Source organism: Saccoglossus kowalevskii, chromosome 18, assembly GCF_978046115.1.
Source record: "Saccoglossus kowalevskii chromosome 18, keSacKowa6.1, whole genome shotgun sequence".
NCBI classification, from domain to species: Eukaryota; Metazoa; Hemichordata; class Enteropneusta; family Harrimaniidae; genus Saccoglossus; species Saccoglossus kowalevskii.
In genome coordinates this window covers 25,669,659-25,690,040 of record NC_140658.1, presented here as the reverse complement: position 1 = coordinate 25,690,040, position 20,382 = coordinate 25,669,659, and the positions used below count along the sequence as shown (strand labels likewise).

General features: G+C 37.6%; 1 protein-coding gene and 1 long non-coding RNA gene across 2 annotated transcripts in view; one reads left to right on the top strand and one right to left on the bottom strand.

Annotated features, from left to right (window-relative positions):
- The window catches only part of LOC100378128 (uncharacterized), a 118,985-nt gene that overhangs the window by 4,361 nt on the left and 94,242 nt on the right, over positions 1 to 20,382 (top strand). Inside the window, exons 2-17 of the mRNA XM_085492741.1 lie at positions 8,372 to 8,498; positions 9,204 to 9,297; positions 9,961 to 10,096; positions 11,590 to 11,729; positions 12,281 to 12,408; positions 12,541 to 12,738; positions 13,444 to 13,655; positions 14,948 to 15,078; positions 15,614 to 15,741; positions 15,903 to 16,097; positions 16,773 to 17,250; positions 17,673 to 17,844; positions 18,691 to 18,893; positions 19,130 to 19,254; positions 19,381 to 19,545; positions 19,912 to 20,159. Coding sequence (XP_085348867.1) covers positions 8,433 to 8,498; positions 9,204 to 9,297; positions 9,961 to 10,096; positions 11,590 to 11,729; positions 12,281 to 12,408; positions 12,541 to 12,738; positions 13,444 to 13,655; positions 14,948 to 15,078; positions 15,614 to 15,741; positions 15,903 to 16,097; positions 16,773 to 17,250; positions 17,673 to 17,844; positions 18,691 to 18,893; positions 19,130 to 19,254; positions 19,381 to 19,545; positions 19,912 to 20,159 — 2,819 coding nt within the window. The 5' untranslated portion in view covers positions 8,372 to 8,432. The remainder of the gene's footprint in view (positions 1 to 8,371; positions 8,499 to 9,203; positions 9,298 to 9,960; positions 10,097 to 11,589; positions 11,730 to 12,280; positions 12,409 to 12,540; positions 12,739 to 13,443; positions 13,656 to 14,947; positions 15,079 to 15,613; positions 15,742 to 15,902; positions 16,098 to 16,772; positions 17,251 to 17,672; positions 17,845 to 18,690; positions 18,894 to 19,129; positions 19,255 to 19,380; positions 19,546 to 19,911; positions 20,160 to 20,382) is intronic.
- The window catches only part of LOC146731978 (uncharacterized), a 107,143-nt gene continuing 106,641 nt past the window's right edge, over positions 19,881 to 20,382 (bottom strand). Inside the window, exon 2 of the long non-coding RNA XR_014926952.1 lies at positions 19,881 to 20,146. This is a non-coding gene — a long non-coding RNA (uncharacterized LOC146731978). The remainder of the gene's footprint in view (positions 20,147 to 20,382) is intronic.

Below are 20,382 nucleotides of genomic sequence, written 5' to 3'. Positions count from 1 at the left end.
ACATCCATCCATTGATTTGCAGTTTGCGTGAATGGCCGGGGAAAAAATCATGTAAATTCTGCGCTTCAGTAACAGTATTTGCTGCTTTTTTGTGTAATGGAAATTAATACAAAAATGCTGCCAAAAGACATGTCCTTCTAGTAAACAAAACAACATTGGGACGTTTATCTTGAGAAATTGAGAAGACGAAAATTCCTTGGGACAGTCGTTGTAAAACAATAGACATGCTTCTCCAGGGTATTTTGATTATTTGAAGATGGAAACTGCTGCTTTATGGAAGAGCAAAGTTCAATGTCATTGGCCACAGTAATGACGTTTTTAGAGGGGTGTCTCACTATTATCCGCCGTGACTCCGAACTTATCATTCGGGTTTATACAAGATTTACATGTTACTGCCAGGAAGGTTTAATGTCGTGTCTGTATTTGCACAGTGTAAATGAGAGGTTTATTGTCAAAATATATACGGGTGCTTGAAACTACACCAAATTCGACCAATGCACACCCGTTTCATGTGTTAAAAGAACATTGCGATGTTCTCATGGAATTGTCAAATCTTGGTATCATTCCCAACTGTCACCAAACTTAACGTTTTGACGACTCGTGTGCAATTGTAAGAATATATTTCAGGTATACTCGAAGTGAATCTCAGCACTGTGCCTTTTATAAATGTTTGGGTTTTGAAACAGCTAGTTGGCTTTCGAATCTCTCTGGTGCCGACTTGTGGTCGCGTCCACTCTGGGTAAGTCTATATTGCTTTAGGTGACATAGAACGGTTTTACGTGGCCTGGGCCTGTTGTCATGGTAACGATATCAGTTGGTTGCGCGAGTAGATACAGTAACGATCTAATAATAACAAATATTAATAAAATGTTTATTTACCCAATAATAATTTACATGGTATTGATAACATCACGGAAATTATAAAAAATAAATAATGACGCTATGAATAATAATGATGATAAATAAAGTTTTAAAGTATGTTGATTGGGCGAAAAGGAAATCAGAAAAATAGCTTAGGAGTTAGTCGAGTCTGATTTCCTGTGATTTCTAGTTATGAATATAACTATATAACCATATTATCTTGATTGGCATATGCGATATACCTGTAGGTAAGCGATGAAAAGTCGTTAAGTTTCATGGGAACATCATTTGATTGAAGTAAGAATAAAAACTTGTTAGTACCACGTTTAATACTGTAAAATGACTAATTTTCACTGTGTTTAAATTTCACTGATTTACCATTTCAGGGATATTCAGTGGGTTTTAAATTCATGGTTTCGTCATTTAGATAATGTGTTCTATGCTAAATTTTACATATTCACTGGGTTTTAATTTAGCGCATTTTTCCAGTCAGCGAAATAAGCTAAATTAAAACCCAGTGAATAATTACCCCCTTTACAGTATTTGAAAACTCTCACACGCCGGGTAATACAGCGCCTGAGAGGCAATCCGATCCGTCGCTAACGAGAATGATTCACACTAAACATGGGAGTCAGTACCATGGTGTGCTTTGTACCAGTTCTGGATTTGTATGCAAAGACACACAGTTCACAAAAGGACATGCTGTGAATGTCCTCACACTGCCCTATAGTTTCTGAAAAGTCACCTTCAGTTTCAAACAGTAGCATTCTTCTTCGCGCATGCGCCGTGTTTTTTCTATAATACGATGTCGTGCTGAGTCATCGCACGGGATAGGCCAGTTATATAGTTCACGGCACGTGATTATACAATATGTAGGTTTATGGGAATACTAGGTTGAGCTCACGCTGCTCACAATATCACCTCAACGACGACAACGTTTTTTAAATGGTCCACATTAGGCCAAAAAAAAAATGTTTTGTTGCCCACAGCGACCAACCGAAAATATGAAATATATATTTTTTAATAGGTTTAAATGTTAAAAACTCACCATTGTTTCTTCTACAAAATTAACGACCCCGGACCGTTGTTTGATGTTAAAAACTCACCAGCGTTTCCTCTAAGAATTAACGATCCCGGACCATTGTTTGATCCCCAGGGTCCCCAGGGGGATAAGTGGTGACTTTGAACCTCGGATTGATCTGTATTTCTCTAACATGTTTCGAATACTATGAAGTTCATATACCTCGGCTATTTACGATACCCTTAGTTTTCACAAGTTTAAAATAAAATAAAATCCGACCGACCGACCAAATTTTCAATTTTCCGACTTAAGGGCAACATAAGATTTTGTTTGGCTTTATATTACCGCTGCATTATTCTGCCAAACACATCACGCACGTAATGCTAGTAGTACCATCCAGTTCATTTCCGAGTACCCACACCGCTATGACCCTAGACAATAATAACCCTTTTATCCGAGCATGGCCAGTATTTGTGTTTGCTCTACTTTCACAAAAAATCCTGACTATTTGGACATTTTTTGTACGTGTCGGCAATGTACTTTTCATCCCTAGATTTAATTTGTTCAATTTGCGATTTGACCAGGGGATTTAACAGGATATGCAATTTAGCTATGCAGATTTTCCGGCATTGGCGAAGTAACGCCTAATGCTTTTTACATGTTGATGCGTTTTTGTGTATTATTGACTTTTGTTGGACCGCCAAATTCAAACCTCGCCCATGAAGTATCATAAATCAGTCGAAAACTTGACGTGTTTGCATATGTTAACGTAATAATGGAACTGAATTGCACACCTCTCAATAACAGCCTATCCACGCGAAAAAAATTACTAACTCTTCCATGGCCGTCCGTTCCACCAATAACAACGAATTAGCAATCAGACACATACACATGGTGCTTTTAGACCGTTAAGTCATACCCTGATAGCCATTTGGAATCGAAAATTGGTTATTATAATCAAAAACGAGATTAGGTATAATTTTTTTGTCCCCCGACTGTCAAACAGTCGATAACTGGGAGTACCAATTGTACATTGAGTCACGTGTCGTGCTTATTAATTATTTAACCACATTATATGTAAAACACAGAAATGTTAATTATTACGAATAATCGCTTTTTACATCAATATATCATGTTTTTTTCTTCTTCTAAATAATGGTTAAATGACAGAAAAACGATATTATACAACATAAATGCTTACATATTTATTTTATATAGTCTTGGAGCAGTGATCTATTTAATATAATTCCATTAACATTAACTTTACATTATCAAACGATGTACCTTCATGTGCAAGTAAATTTAACAAAATCCTCCTCAAAGTTGTTAATAACGGTGATTTATAACAACAATGATGACCCCCTCCCCCTCACAGCGTTATGTTGGATTCGGAGAGTCTACAGATGACGGGTAATTAGATTTTAAATACCATTATCTATTAATAATAACAAATTATCGGTAGATGTAGTTATTTGGTCGTAGGTAGAGACAACAAATGCAGATAAAGGAAAACCGGACGTATCGAACGTTCTGTACAATTCAGAGGTCATTCGCGTGACTGAAAGTGTAAACACCTTTGTTTTTGAATAGTCGAAATAGTCAAAATAGCACAGTAGCGAAAATGGCCGCCAGGTAATTCCTTAGACAAACCATGTCGGTAATCTTATTACCTACATGGACAAACATTGCCACGACGTACGCGCCCTGTACGCGCCCTGTAACGCCCTGTAGGCGCCGATGTGTTCGCCTAGATCCAAGCTTTCATATTTAAATTTATGTATTGATTAATATATTATCATGTTTAGTAACTTTTAGAAATTGTCTGAGTCATATATCTGTCTCCAATACATGTTACCACTGTTGCCACCTTAATAATGATGGGTGTGACTGATCATCAAGGTATGGTTCCTCATTACGGACACCTGCCGAGACGTTAGTGATTTAAGATAGTCAGTTCTTTATTTTAATGGTCTCCTGGACCTTCGTTGCTCTGTGGCATCGGACACGAGGCTCCTGTTGTGACACTCCGATTTCCGATTTTCGTTAGGTCAAGTATATTCAGACAATTCGCATCTCCAAATTTCGGCCATAATATCGTATTTATCTACACGCTAAAATAAATACGAACATGGCAATGCGGTGCCAGAGATCTAATTAAATTTTGAGCATGATTTTGTATTTAAGTTGCCAGTGTGTACTTGCATGGAGGTATGTTTATGGCCCTTGTAACTAAATCACCGTTGCGTAACCACTAAGCGAGAATCAAAGAATTCTGCAGCTATGCTATAAAGGTCTGGTCGGTGTCTTCTACCGTGAGTGACGCCGAATGAGTGTACCACACACTCGACGGAGACGCCCAAGCCACTAACGGGTTGGGTGCGTCTTTGGAATTCGCCAGTTGTCGGAATTCGACCGAGGCTGACTGCGACAGAATCATTGATCGAGTGCTTTGTAAATAGGTTGGACCAAAACTGTCATATTAGTAAATATTAATCGTTTCATTTCACACACAAATCATAAATAATGATAATATAGAAACTCAGACGTTGGAAACCTAAATGCGCATTTTCGTGTTTCCATGGTAACTTATAGACACATATTAGCAATATATATATATGACCATCTTTAATTGCGATAACCGAAATGGGGGGGGGATATGTTTGGTTTTTAACACGGACATTTGGAATGTTATGTAAGTCGGGACATCCGATGATTTTGAGCTTCCAATTTCTATCGATGCATATTCTGGGTCTCGGTTCAATCTTTGATCTTAATTGGTTAAGGTGTATATATACCCGTTGCTTATGAAAAGTAAGATATAATGAGACATCGTGTATATCGCACTAGACTCGCACGTCTTGTTTTCTTTCTTGTTGCTTTAGATAACAAAATAAATATCGATTGTTAACAGTTATATGTCATTGCGCAAAGCAATTTCCACTTCAAATTCGCAATGTATGTCACGAGACTATGTTTATCCAGGTTGCACTGTTCGTAACAGTGGCTGTCACGCGTTACCTCGAAGAAAGCGTACGTCATCAACAGTGTGACGTCACTGAAAGGAAACTGTAAACAAGGGGGCAATATATCTATCACGTCCAAGTAATCAGTCTGTATGTAGGTCAGAGTACGTTCGTTCGAAAAGCTACACAGCTTTGGTAAAGGGTATTGCCATCACGTTGTGCTAGCGTTTCTTACTGAGTGTAATCGCCAATGTAATCTCGTGCCAACCCAAATTTTGATTTAATATCAAAGGTTGTTATTTAAAGGGGCACCTTCCAGTGAAGATTAATTTCACAACAAATTTACTTTCTGGATTAAAATAACAATGGATAACAAAAGATAGATTAACATTGTAAACAACATAAACAATAGTGTCCCATGATTCTTTGGTGCAATCCATGGGATTGAGCGGTTCCCCTTTAACGTTTTCATAAAGAATGGTGTAATTGAGTAAGCGCAGATTAGAATGACCGGTAGTGCTAGTATCTCGTTGGTCATATGTCTGTTTCTTATCCAGACATCAAACACATAATTATAGTCTTTCATTAGAGGAGTGCAATTTCTTAGGAATAGTGGTTATAAGGAGAAGGTGTTTGGCGTGCGACGTCCGTTTGATGTTCGTCTAAAAATGATGCTCTAAACAACGTATTTTGACGGTATTTATCAGTACGACGTCGCACGGTGCCTTGTCGAATACGACACATAACCGCAACTACTGCCTTTTAAAGTACGTAAGCTCGAATACTTTCACTAGGAGGTGCAAGGGCACGGTTATGGTAAACTATATAACGACTCGGATAATTTGCACGACGGAATTATTTTATTTACATTCTGTTAAATTGTTTGTTTAATTCGGTGTGCTTGTACTTGTCTATGATGGCATCGACTGTTCAAAATTACACCAATTCTCGCAACAAATGTTGTGTAAGCTAGCTAAATTAAGAGACCCACTTACATATCAAATGCCACTGACACGAGTGTTCGCCGTCTCAAAAGTTCGTTGCACTTTTCCTTGTTTCTGCATTCATGCAATGACCCAGGCCGCTTGGAGTTAATGGGATATTGTTCGGTGAACCGTGTACCTTTCACCACACCTTGGAATGGAAATCGAACGCTACGTCAGAGCATAGACGATCTATGGTCAGAGGTATAATTCGGTTATATCTCCATGGACACTCACACCAATGCGCTATTAATAGATACACAACCATTGATATAAGTAGTTACAAATGTTATAGTCACTGTGTTCTGCCACAAGATTTACTGAACTGTGATTACCGTGTTGATAAAGTGTGTATGTATGTATGTATGTATGTATGTTAGACATTTCATGTGCGAAAAATAGTCCGGTGACCCATATTATACCTCTATGGATGACCATACTTTTTTTTTTTAAAAGTTGAGTTTTGTTAACAACCATCGAAACATCGAGGAAATTTGTTTCATTTGTTGTAATTGTAACCACGTACAATGAGTGCTATAAACCCTATTGTATTATGTGGTCTGTGATTGTATTCCCGTAGGCTTGGTATCTTGTACGCATATACCATATTCTTTCAGATTTATTTTTCTGTGTCTCATTTCATGATTCATTCATCTGATTTTCGCCTCGCCAGTGCAACCCCGCTGAAATATTGGTCCGCATCTAACTTACAAGGGCGCTACTAGGATTTTTGGCTCATAAATATACATTTTCTGGTCAAATGGCACACCATGGAGGTAAAAAGAGACTAAGGAGCTATCTTATCATACCTCCTTAAATGGAACCATTCTCGTGAAAAAAAAACGGATGGCGTAATCGAGATTTAAAATTTGTACTCAATATTCACCCTCTCTGTTTTGTACCGAGCCTGTGCGCCATTTACTGGCAATGAATCAAAGTAAACCTGCTCGAATGACTCAGAGAATTTGACCTAACCGGGATCTTGACAGAAAAAGAAAGAGAAACGACTATTTTGTGATGGGAGTACACAGGGGGTCTGTAAAAAGCACAGTCCCCTCCCTATAACCACACAAACACATGTTAGCACAGTGTCAACATACACTTCGCATTCCACTCTTTGGAAACCTAATCCGTTTTTTCTCCAACTGCCCTCTTGCTTAGCCACATAGGAGGTCAAGTTCTGGTCGCCGCTAGCATAATTTCTCTGTGCATGTAATTGTCGTCAGTCTCTCTGACACCGCGTCTGCTTTCTTTGTGAACGTGATTGTATATCAGATGATTTGGTTTATGGTAAGAAACGTGTTTTTGTTTGTAATACCATTGAGGTATATTCACATGGCGTATTAGTTAGTCGTTTTAAACGTATCAGCAGACACACTGCAGTTAACAAGTACACGGAGATGCATTTCTATTAATATAATCAATGACTGCTTTGTCGAAGCTACAGACTTGTGGATCTTATTTCGTTTTAGTTATTCGCCATATCGTTTGGCGACTGTACTCATATAACAACCAAGAAGAACTCGGGTGTGTGAACATTTACTTCACTTATTTTCGACATTTTTGCTGTACAAACAATTGTTCTTTGCTTCCACATACCAAAAATATTACCATCTGATATATATATTTTATTATTCTCCAGTAGATTGTTCAATCCCTCCCCAGTTTCAACTCATCTTTACTTGGAGAAATATATTAGGCAGGCCTTCCATTATGCACTAAACGGGGCGTGTAGTGGTCACATATTTGTCTGAGTAACCATATTATGTAAGCATAGACCTTAGAAAACAAGGTCTATGATGTAAGCAGACATTCAATTTGAATTGATACATTGAAAGATCGCGACATGCGAATGTATTTGTCTACTTACTTACTTGGGTTATGGTTATGCCCTGGGTTATGCAATAAGTCTCTTTGCTGGGAACATGGAAAAAATCATGCGCACATTTTGATGCGCACACGTATTGTGACTATTTAGTTTAGTCTTTTGATATTTCATTGTACTCCAGCATATTAGATGCATCCTGGGTATATTTTATAATATTTACTTTATCAATTTTTTGTCACGATTGTTACGTTATGGTTATTTGACCGCGTAGTTACCTGGGTGGCACAGGCAGATTATAGTGTATAACAGGGATGGAAGGAGCGTGGGTATAATTATGGAATACCTTAGCTACAACATGGAAGGCCCATGATGACCCCACTCGGCCACCCGCCCCTAGAGCTGGGCGCTGCCAATCTCTGGAATGTAATCATGGAGTTGTTTACGCTATATATCTGCATTTTATAAAGAATGTTTTGGCCCTAATACAATTAATATTTGCATATGTTTACGAACTATTTATGAGTCACACTATCGATGTGCACATTAATGTCAGGTCGAACTAACCCTTATATGCATTCCATGTGACAGGCACGTGACCAGTCAAGGGGAACTTTTACTGTGGGTGCGTATTCGTACGCAGGGTTATTAGTCACTTTATACTGTGACTCGTTGATCACGATCTTCCCTAACGACCATATCCATTCATCTGTTGCAGGAGCGTTAACCGATATCTCATAGTTTCTGGTGTGTGAAGACAACAAACACGTGTCCGTAAGATGGGCGCGTTTTCGCAGTTAGGGCTCTTGCTCTGGAAAAATATAAAACTCAGACAGCGATCACCCGTAAGTAAAAGTTTCTCGTATAGATTTCAAATATCTCATTCCAGTATGATAGGGTCTTGGGATCGGTGAACACGAGCTAATTTTAATATGCCTTTTGCATTCCAAGTATGTGTTTGTTAACCTGTAAAAGTGCACTCGCACATAAATCCACATTAATTTGACACGTGTTTCAACCCTGGCTGTTAACTTGATACTCCCGATTGATATGAGACAATGTTAAGAGTAACTGATCAGTGGAAGAAGCATATTTCTCTCCCGGAACGCCAGGAAATGATCACGATTATTTTCTGGGATAGGAGGAGGAGGAGGGGTGGGTTACATTTATAATTTGCATTATACTATATGCCTTCAATTATTTAATTAAATCGTTTTTATTTCCATGGTAACAACATACATTATTCTGCTGTAAGTTATAGAAGTGTATTTTGAGGACTGAAATTAACCAGATATTATTAAAAAATACTAATTTTAGGACTGTACCATAGAACATAATGTTGAATAAATATAGATTTTGTTGGCGTTTGACATTTTCAACGTTACAATGTTTTTTTTTTTATCGGACTTGATGGAATTGTTTGTGCGTATTTATTACCTCCACACCACACCGAATGATACAGTGTGGACCATGAAGTACAATACAACACGCAGGAATATATTCGTCAAAAATGATAATACACAATCCATTCTTATTTTTTCCCTGTACAGGTTCTTACCGGAGTCCAGTTATTATGGCCGCTTATTCTTTTCTCTGTCATAGCTGTGCTCAGAATGGGAAACCAGCCCATAGAAAATGGGTCATGTAAGAACAATGAATTACTTAAAGTTTACAAGAATTTATATTCAAAGACGCAATATGGACGAAAACATATTATAAAAACGTGTGTCTGGTACTGCATGTCGATACCCGAATCGTCTTATGATTTATCCTGAAGCGAAAATGTTAATTCTGCAGTTTACTATAAAGTATTTGATGAAAAATGAAAACAAAAACAAAAAAATACGCATGTGCCGTGATTTTTATTGAACGTACCAAAACAACAATGCGCATGCGTATTAGATTATCGTTGATTCATTGAACGAATACTTCGATGTGTGTGATTAATAAACAACGTTCTTCAGCTCGTGACAAATCAGAAACCAATGTGTTCAACAGCATTATATACCAAACAATAGTCTTAAAATGACATGTTTTCGTCCATATTGCATTTGAAGCAGATCTAGATCCGGGATTTGGAGTCAAATTACTAGATCCATTTTACAGATGGTTGCGCGATTAACCCATCCAGGCGTGGTTACGTTATTTATTTTGGCGGACCACCATTGTTTATATATACTCATGTCGGATAATATAAAGTAGACAATATTCAGTAATCCCAACGATTCAAATCTGTGTTCACTTAAGTGACACTACCTTTGTCAATATAATGTCTACTGGAAATGATTTTGTTTTATTTCAATTTAGGTAATTATAGCCCCAAAGCTCTGCCAAGTAGTGGATTGATGCCATTTATGCAGTCATTCATTTGTGATGTTGAAAACACATGTCATGATACCATCACGACCCCTGACAACCAGGTGCCAACGTATGCCGGGGCACAGTAAGTACATAAATTACATTCACATGAAGTGTATACTGGGAAGGGTCGGCCGAAGTGAAGACGTGAAAGGTTTTGCACATTGTTTCTTCGAAGGTGGCTTCAATTTGTTCACTAATCACGTATCTCAATTCGTACACGTTGATTGGTCGGCAAACTTTTTCTTTTGTTATTGGTGCCGATCCATTTTTGATAACTATCCGGACTATGGTCAGACTAAGCGTCGTACTAACAAATTGTATTCGGTATAAATTGATAGTTCCCATAATGTCATGCCAATGGCATACCACTGATTTTATTCATTTGTAATTCTGAAAAAAAAACAACTTTAAAATACTGTGGTCAAAACATCTATCATTTGGAAACTAAAATCGCGTTTTATTAACTTCCCGAACTTTGGGATTCGACAGACCGTCAAATAATCAGGTGTCTTTATTCAACATTAACCAATTATAATTAGGACTAAGTTTTCCGGCCAGGGTAGTATCCTTGCCATTTTTAGATGACATGACTGCGAATTTTTTAGTTTATTTCAAAGAATTCTATTTGACATATTTTCAACATAAGAACAATAACATGGCAATATTCGTCGATAAAATAATGAAAATGCGCATGCGCTTCGAATCATGTACGTACAGGTCAATCCGGGCGCATGCGTTACTGACACCTTATTTGATTTTAATAAGGTATACGAATCATATACGGATCGGATATAAGAAGAACATTTCCTTTTTATGGCCGTCATTTATTAGATACAAACTGCCAACCACTTGGTCATATGATATGGCACTTAATACTGTAAACAATTGAGAAATAAATATCAGGTTTTTGACATTACCTAATATGGTTCAATGATTACCATAATGAGCAACTGCTAATCACAGAGTCCTGGCTACGCCATGGTGCTCGTATCATTGGGCTAAGCACTTTACTCCTGCTGTTTCTCACTACCCAGAAGTAAATGGGAACCTGGTATGAAATGTACATGGCAGCGGGGGAGTTGATATGGCAAATAAGTTAGACTCAGTATAGGCCATCTACCCAGAGTATAAATCGCATCGCCCCTGACCGTGACGTCGTAATTGAGTTGGGCGCTATATAATTAGGTTCATTATTTTGTTTATACCATTGTCAGTATAATTTCAATAATTTAATATACGAAATCAATACAGATAATCAATACTCGTTCATTCTATTTTTAGACTCAGTGGCCCAATCGGTGAATTTGTATACCGTAATAATAAAATACGAGGTTCACGTACTTGGTCGAGTGACTGCAAATTCGCGCTGATCCACCACTTCGCGAAACCCTTACATAAACTTATAGTAAAAAATCACCGCGACTGCAGGCCAAACTTTCAGGCGACCTCTGGTCTTTCGCTGGTCTGACCATTCTGTGTGACACTGTATTCTCGATTATTTGAGGTTGTATATGTATTTATAATATAAACAACGAATCAATTGTATATAATACTTGTAATGTGTTTATTTCCTAGAATATCTGTGATTGTGACTGAGTTGAACGAACTATTCACTAACACGAGTCTAATGGACGAAATAAAAGATTTATCGTATAGTATTGAACCACTAAACGACTTAAAAGACCTAATCAACGATGGGATTAAGAATTTGACAAGTAAGATACTAGTATTTTAATGGTCGACAAAATGTGTTGTTTTTTCTATAAATTGTATTATGTATTTGCAAAGGTCGATGTGACCGCGTATTGTCTGAGTACCTTGCGGTATGCTCGAAATAACCTTATTATTGCGCTTCTTACTGGACCATCCACGTTGTCTATACTAGTAACTGAGCCGAATGGAGTATATTATTAAAAAAATCTCGTTATGAACGTCGTCTTCAAAAACGTCCGCCCTTTTGGAAATACCGCGTAATCGTTCCATATTTGGAAATCGCATTTCCTAATATGGTGGGATACAGATACTCCTTGCTGAATCAAACTGAGTGATGACAACGCCATCACTTGTTAGTGGTCATTGTGAAATAGTTTATCGACTCTCGGTGCCATCTTAGAGGCACGCTTTCTCAATATCATGAGCAAGTTTAAGGCACCACATATGGCTGGAAATAGCATATTTCAGCAAAGATCTCGCTCTGGATTTGAAAAGAATTTGTCGATATCACAGTTCCTCCAACTTACGTATTGAGTCACTTGAATCTACACAGATAAACAATACAGATTTGGTGATTTGTTCCATGATGAAAAATATATCAAAAATTATTTGGTCCGCCAGACAAACATGACAGAAGAGACGGTCATGGCACTGATGAACGCTACGGTCAACGTAAACAGGGTAAGTAGAGGCGCCAACTGGAGCTACTCTGAATAAATTCTTTTGTTTTTATAGAATATACGTTAAATATATACATGTAATTAAAAGCGTTTTTGCTATTGGAAGTTTTACGTATATTTTCGTCTTTTCCAGATATTTGAGTTGATGGGCTACACCGATTTTAAGGGAATCGTTTGCAACGAGACGGCCCTGGAACGATATCTTCAATTCGAGGAGGGCGCTAATGTTTCAGCTGTAGTTGATGCGCTGTGTCATGTGAACGATTCTCAAATTGCGGAGTTAGTCGAAGAAATACAGCGACAACTCGATATTCGGTACATCATCAGCGAGGTGAGCGCCCTCTATGTTTTACATTAGGGTTTGAAACTTTATCGAAAGCCGATACTTCAGTATGAATTCAGTGTAATTGTTTTTTCAATTTCATTCTTCATCGCCACATTGAAACTTTTACTTTGTCTCCGTCTTTAACTTCTCCGAATTTGATAATTTAATTGTTTTCTCTTATATTTAAAACTGATCTTGTTTTGTACATGTTGCGCAAGTCAAATAAGTCGTGCCCATGTTATGTAGATTGGTGGAGATTTTCGAAAGTGTAGTCGTTCAAAACAAACAAATTAAGTGTGTTGTCGTTACAATATATACACCTCTCTGTAACAGGATTTTGACTGTTACAAAACAATATCGTTCCTCCTCGATGTTTCCCCCAACCGAACGGTCTTTGCCTCTTATGTCTCAAAACTTTATGTTTTGGATCAGCCTGGAAGAAATTCGCGGGCTTGGCGCGTATTAAAATTATTTATTAAACATCCTGTTTGGGGGAGGGTGCCCGCAGGTCGAGCACAGCCTGAAGAGGCGGACTCCTAAGTTAGCAGCAACTTATTTAGTTGGCGCTTTTGACGCGGGCGTTTACTTACTGCAACGTGGAGTTCACAGACCGTCGCGTAGCGGAGCGTCGGGTGATGAGAGAGGTAGTCTTTCGCGATTCCAGTACGTGTTTTTTCAGATAAGCTAATAACAACGTATATTTTTTTTCAGTTGACCGTATTACTGGATTTGATTGGCAGCTACGATTGGGACCAGATCTTATCTGATCTTGATCGACTCCTGGAAGGACTGAACAATACCGCGGACATTGCACAGTTTCTAAAAGATTTTCCCGCTATGCTGGAATTCATTGACTTGATACCGCAGCTACAGAAGTTGTACGAGGCTTTTACATCGGGAATTCTGGACCTGGAAACTGAATTGTGAGTAGTGAGGTTAAACCTCTATTTTCGTTGCCGTGGGTGCGTTAGCATTTGTGATATTATTTAATTATTGCGCGCTCACCGATGACATCTAGAAAGTGTAACCCTCCAGTCTCTCCCAATAGACCACTTTCGCGGAAGTCGAACTTGAAGATACGACGTTTTGCATGCGCGCGCATACCGTTTTGCGGCCATGAGCGTGCATTATATTTCTACGTGTCAGAGGTTGTCTCTGATTGGCAGCCATAGAAAGACTACCGACCAATAAAATTTGCTATTACAAATAAAATGTTAAAAGTTTGTGAGTGCGCGATGATTAAAGGGCGGCTGTCGTCGCGCCGCGTTCTGTTCGATATGGGTCTCATAGCGACGTATACAACGCGTGTAAAATACATTGTTTATTTACATGAAATTCGAACACGCGGTGCTCCACGACCACCGCCCTTAAAGGAAAGAAACATTCATTCTATGATGTGTGTCCAGTTTAACATGTAGCATATGCAATGCTCGGATATCGAGCGCAGCCAAGCAGTTCACTGATTCACTAAAAATATAACTCACGAACGTCGAAGCCGGAAGTTATTAATTCTCGCGCGAGTTGCTCGGAATTCAAGATGGTGTCACGCACCAAAATGACTGGAAACACTATTCAAAGTTTCAGTCGGTTGCCAGAAAACGATTTCTTTATCATTGAACAACATCCTGAAGATGCGTTATCAAGAATGAGCTGCCTCGCTTTGCATACTATATTTTGTGAAACAACAAAGAAAATTGCGCCACCCATTGACCGGAAGTGCAATATTTTCGAACTCTTAGATTTCATTCATGCTCTCATTATATACACGTTATCTATAGAGCACACTTCGCGAGGGGCTTTCGGCGGTTCTTGCTGCGCTCGCTATAACCAACAAAGCGTCACCGTAGAATACACGCGACTAGTTTCATTCTCCATGGGTTACACCACACTCGCTTCACAGACAGTCTATGGAGGGTCTTTGGTTACACCATGGAGCTAAAAAAACCATGGTTACACACACTTCAAAAATGAATAATGGTATAAGGCCCTGTGCGCATTACCCATTCACAGAAATCGAATACAAAACAAAACAAAACATGGAGCATTCTGATTTGCTGATCATTGCTCAATTTCAACCAATCATGGCGCAAATTATTTAAGATGATGTCATAGCACTTAGCTAGAACATTATAATTTGAAATTTTGAAATGATTATAATTATAATAAATACAAATATAATTATATATCCTTATAATTTCTGATTTTTTTTATTCAGATTTGAGCATATCATAGATAGCTTTGACGCACTACTTGGTAACGATACTGTCTGGTTCAAGATCAAAAGCGGGCTTCGTCAAATTCGGGTTATTCTCGAGTTGTTCAATGATCAAGCAGATGAGCCTATAGGTGAGACGGTTTGGTGTTATAATTCATACTTAATATTAGTCATAGGTTTAATAAAAACAATAAAACAATCTTCTGAAAAATACTTTTTGAATTTAAAAGTAGAAATGTTCTGATATTTCAGACTCATGTAATTGTATGCAATTCCAATAAACCTTTCAAAGTATTTCAGTAATGAAAAATTGACTTATTTACATGCAGTCATTCATTTATAGCTCTCAGAAATATTATTTATTTTTTTTATTCATTTATTTACACAAACATACAAATGTTTACCTCAAAGTTTTGTTTTTTTGAACTAGATGTGCTGGAACGGAGGATACATGTTACAAACTACAAAATAAAGCCAAACAAAAATATTTTATTGCTCACTACCTAACAAAACAATATCAAACAGTCATCTTTCATATTTTAAAAAAATATTAGAATTTAGCAGATTTCCATTAAAAAATAAATTAATCAAGTGATCTTGAGTTTAGCTGCAAACATGTGTATTAAATGTACAGCATGATTAAAATAATGTTTTCTACTTTTTCAGAAAATGACGTAATACTTGGCAATCTTTTTGGTAATAATTCTGCCTTTTTTCAAATTATTGACGACTATTTTGAAGATACACCTAATGTTTCCCTGGCGTTACTTAATGCTATGGTTTCTCCGGACATGGTAAGCATATCACACAATGAATACTAAATACTTCCTAGTGACTATTAACCATGTTGTAGCGCTTGTATTAGACACTATTAATCTGCTGTTGAAATACTCAATACTTGTTTATTGTGCTCAATGATACGCTAATATTCACCCATATTTGTTAATACTTTCAGTTGATGTTTGTAATAAAGTCTCGGTCAGTAGATCGCGCAGTTTGGATGCTATGCAATGACAGTCTTTCTGACATCTTCACTTTTACCGATGGTGTGGATGAGGAGTACGTCCAGAACGCTCTGTGTAGCGGCAACGTGACACAGCTCATGACAGATCTACTGCAAAATTTGGACATGGCACAGTTAGTAAGAGAGGTGAGAAAGCAAATCATTATATACTTCTTGTATCATCGGGGTAATCAATTGTCTGCGATGGAAGTGACATCATACAGTCATATCATGTCAATACTCGATGTCAATGTCTTTAGTTTTATTCACAAATTGAAGGAAACATCAATCCAAACAACATAGTGACCTCTAAAGAAAAAGCTCCACAAATGTAGGAGAATGCAATTTAATGTTTTTTATATAACTTTTCATCAGTTTTATGTAGTCAGCCATCTTGATTTTCAAGCAAAGGATTGTGGGTAAAGTATGACATCATAGAATCTGTTGTCAGAAATTGAGAAAATGATTTTATCTATGTTTATCTAAGTCTAACATCATGATAGTCTAATACCAGATGAAAGAGATCGGCAAATGTAAGAACATGCAATTTACAGCTTTTTCAGTATTTCTCACATTATAGATGATGTCATACTTTACCCACAACCCTTTGCCAGCGAATCAAGATGGCGGATTACAAAATACTGATGAAAAGTTGAATATCTAGAAAATGAAAAGTGATATAAAAAAACCTGTAAATTGCATTCTCTTACATTTATGTTGTTTGGCTTGACTTCCCCTTGGGAAAATTGCAAGCAAATGATGCAACGATGAAATGATTAAATTAGTTTATAAACATTTTTTTTTCTGTCACTATATTTTTAGTTGACACAGTACAACCCTAGTCCCGGTGGGATGTTTGACATTGATTGGAATCAACTCTATGATGAAGTCAAAACCATGATTGATGGACTACAATACATTCCAATGGATATGTTGGATAAGCTACCTGAGTTTCTACAAAGTCTGTCCGACCTCAATCTTGGCTCATGGAACGACTTGGCACAAGGACTAAGAAACACAAATGCAACATATGCAGGAAGGCTGCACAATATCTCAGGCATCATCCAGGATATGTTTCCAATAGATCCAGCGATGTTTGAATTATTAAACATACTGGTCCCAATTCTCGAGAACCCAAACATTACTCTTGAAGAGAAGCTAGATACAGTTTCGAAGGTTGCAATTGGTCTGTTTGCAGATCAGATGCAAAATTCATCATTTTTGCTACCCATGCAGAAAGGTCTCATCTTGCAAAATCTAATGTATGACATGATACTGACATTTACTGAGAAATTTGTAGGTAAGTATAAACGAGACAACCCTCAATTATACATGTATTACTGTATTTGCTCTATTAAAAGCACATGCTTTTGCGTAAATGACGACAGTGGTACATGCATCTAAGTTCCTAAATCATATTTTAAGAACTTTGCAAAATCCAATAGGGAGTTTTATTACTTATACAATATACTGTAAAATAATTTATATTAGCTGGAATTAATTTTTGCTGAAAAGACATTTTGGGTGTTTTGTATGGAATTTATTTTCTCTGAATCATTCCTTCAGTGAAAACAGCGAAAATTAATTCCAAGCTAAAATAAAGTATTTTACAGTACAATAAATTCTCTATTGGAGATGTGTTTTTAATTGAAGAGTGTACAATACATAAACCTTCAGGTCAGCCTTCTAGCAGTGAAGTAAAATTCCCAATTCATGTTACAGGGGAGAGATGGTGCCCGGAAACCTGGATAATGGAAGGAGCATCTTGTTACAAAACGGTTCAAAATGAGGCTACATTGATGGAAGCAATAGATCAATGCCAACTTCTGTATGCAGGGGCCAATCTCGTGTCGGTGAATGATGAGTATGAGCAAAAAATGTTAGAAGAAATTGGGTAAGTCTTTGCTAATTATATCTCGTAAGGCATTTCTTAGACTCTACTGATTTCGTTGTTTTTTGCCTTTAAATACGCCTTTTCTATTCTATTGCCTCATTTGATAGCGATGTACTTTGGTGGCATATGAGTAGGTGAAAGGAAGGTTTTGTCAGCGTCGTTATTACCGGTATTATGATCATCGCTCTTCCTCCAATAAAAACATCAGTCATTTTGACGTCACTTAACTACTTTGATAGTAGAGGGCGCTATTCTTAGGCTGCAGCATGATCGCCCTCAGGATGGAAAAATAGATAGATGGGGCAAGTAATTTATGTTTGCGGATGAATGGAATTCAGCTAAGTGTTGTGGAAACACTGATTATGATACATTCTACGAACCGCTCAGCAAAACAGTGATCAAGTGTTGTATTTAATTATATGCGATAGAGTTATCTGCTGTCTTTTGTTTGTCATTCAGAAGGACGTGGATAATTACAACACATGTACAGTGAACGTATTCTCTTCATTTAACAATTATTTCACCCTCCAACCTATTAAAATAAAAATTTGCAAGTGTAAAAAATGGCATAAGTATTAAAATCAATTCTACTCTCCACTAAAACTACTGTTTTTGAGTTATTTCACTATATTCTAAGTAATAAACCGCTACACAAATCGAAAAGCTATCACTGGAGCAGACACTTTTATTCATCATAGCCCTACTGCTGGAGACTACTAGTATACGGAAGTCTGTGTGTGCAGTTCATATTGCATACATACTGGTTTGTCATTGGTTAAGATCAATCTTAGTAAGATTCTTATATTGTTAGATGTAACTTCATGTTTTTCTCGACTATCTCTACAGGAAACCATACTCTACCTGGATCGGCGCACGGCCGTACCCCGGGGGAGCAGCCTGGTTGGACGGAACAAACTCCAGTTACTCAAACTGGATGACGGGTGACCACAGTGGTAACTGTGTAGTCGCGAACTTTGGTACTGATGGTTTCTGGGAAAAGAAGAATTGCACTTCAAAGGCTGAAGGGTTTCTATGTGAAGCAAAACAAGGTAAGGACAACAAAGAAATACATAGTATATTTATACAATTTGTCAATATATGTTAAACAAAAGAGTTTTCCTAGATTAAACTTTATGAATTCTGTAAGAAATTACAAGTAAGTTAATGTAGAAATCACTCCCAGAACATATATCAATTTTATATTAGTGTGTTGTAAGTAATAATTTGAACACTAATGTATACACCATGGTGTATTGAATAATTTATATCACTACTGACGTTCTAGGACCACCAATCCTGCGAGGCATCAGGGAGAACCCCTTTGTTGAGCTGTTATATACAATACTTGACCTTGGACCAGAAGTTTCGATTGCTATTTTGGACGCCTTCAGCTCGTCGTCGCTCATTGAGGTAAGCCTGATTGCTGCTCCATTTCAGCTTTGTAGTTTGATGCTTAGTGATTAGAGTTTGGAAACACATCAAACAACAAAAATGCATGGCCTTATTTGCTTTACTGTTATTTTGTTAATATTACAGCAAATGTCAATGCCTGGTTTCTGGAATTCTACTGGCCTCTTCTGTGATGATGTGATTCAGTATCCAGAAACTGTGAATATTACAGTGGTCAAAGAAGCTCTCTGTTCATTTAATATTCATGAAATGGTACAACGTGTCAGCGAGGAGTGGGACTTCTGGCAGGAGGTAGGTAATGAGTGATGGGATATCTGGGGAGGGGTTGGTTGGTAACGAGGGGTGGAACATCTGGGATGAGGTTGGCAATGAGTGGTGGGATATCTGGGATAAGTGTGGTGGAATATCTGGTATGAGGTTGCCAATGAGTGGTGGGACATCTGGGATGAGGTTGGCAAGGAGTGGTGGGACATCTGGGATGAGGTTGGCAATGAGTGTTGGGACATCTGGGATGAGATTGGCAATGAGTGATGGGACATCTGGGAATAGGTAGGCAATGATGGGACATCTGGGATGAGGATGGCATTGAAAGATGGGACATATTTCTTCTTCTCTTTCCTTACAAATATGTTTAACTATGTATGTTTTTATTGCCAGCTGGAGATGTACATTGAAGTATGGAACACCAAAATCACAGACCTGACTCCGGAACAATTACAATATGCAAATTTATCCGCCATTTTCCTGAAGGCAGATCTTGTGCAAGCACACATTGAAGAAATCACTATGAATCCCACAGATTGGGAGGCTTTGTTCTGGAATATTTTCAGTGACGTCAACATGGATTCAATGGAGGCCATAATAGCACAGTATTCTTGGCAACAACCAGCATCTATGGAGGAAGGGTGAGTTAATTAATTAAAATCTTTCAAACCAGTTGTTTTTAGTATATGATAAGTTTATGGCTGCTTGTGTTTACCTATGCAAAATCAAGTGGATCGACGACCAATCAGAACACATATAACAGAATACTTTCTAGAGTAACATAGCATATGCATATTTTAGTAAGGCACACTCTAATTGGTTGATAAATCCTGGCAGAGGAAAGCTGCTTGAATGTGATTTGAA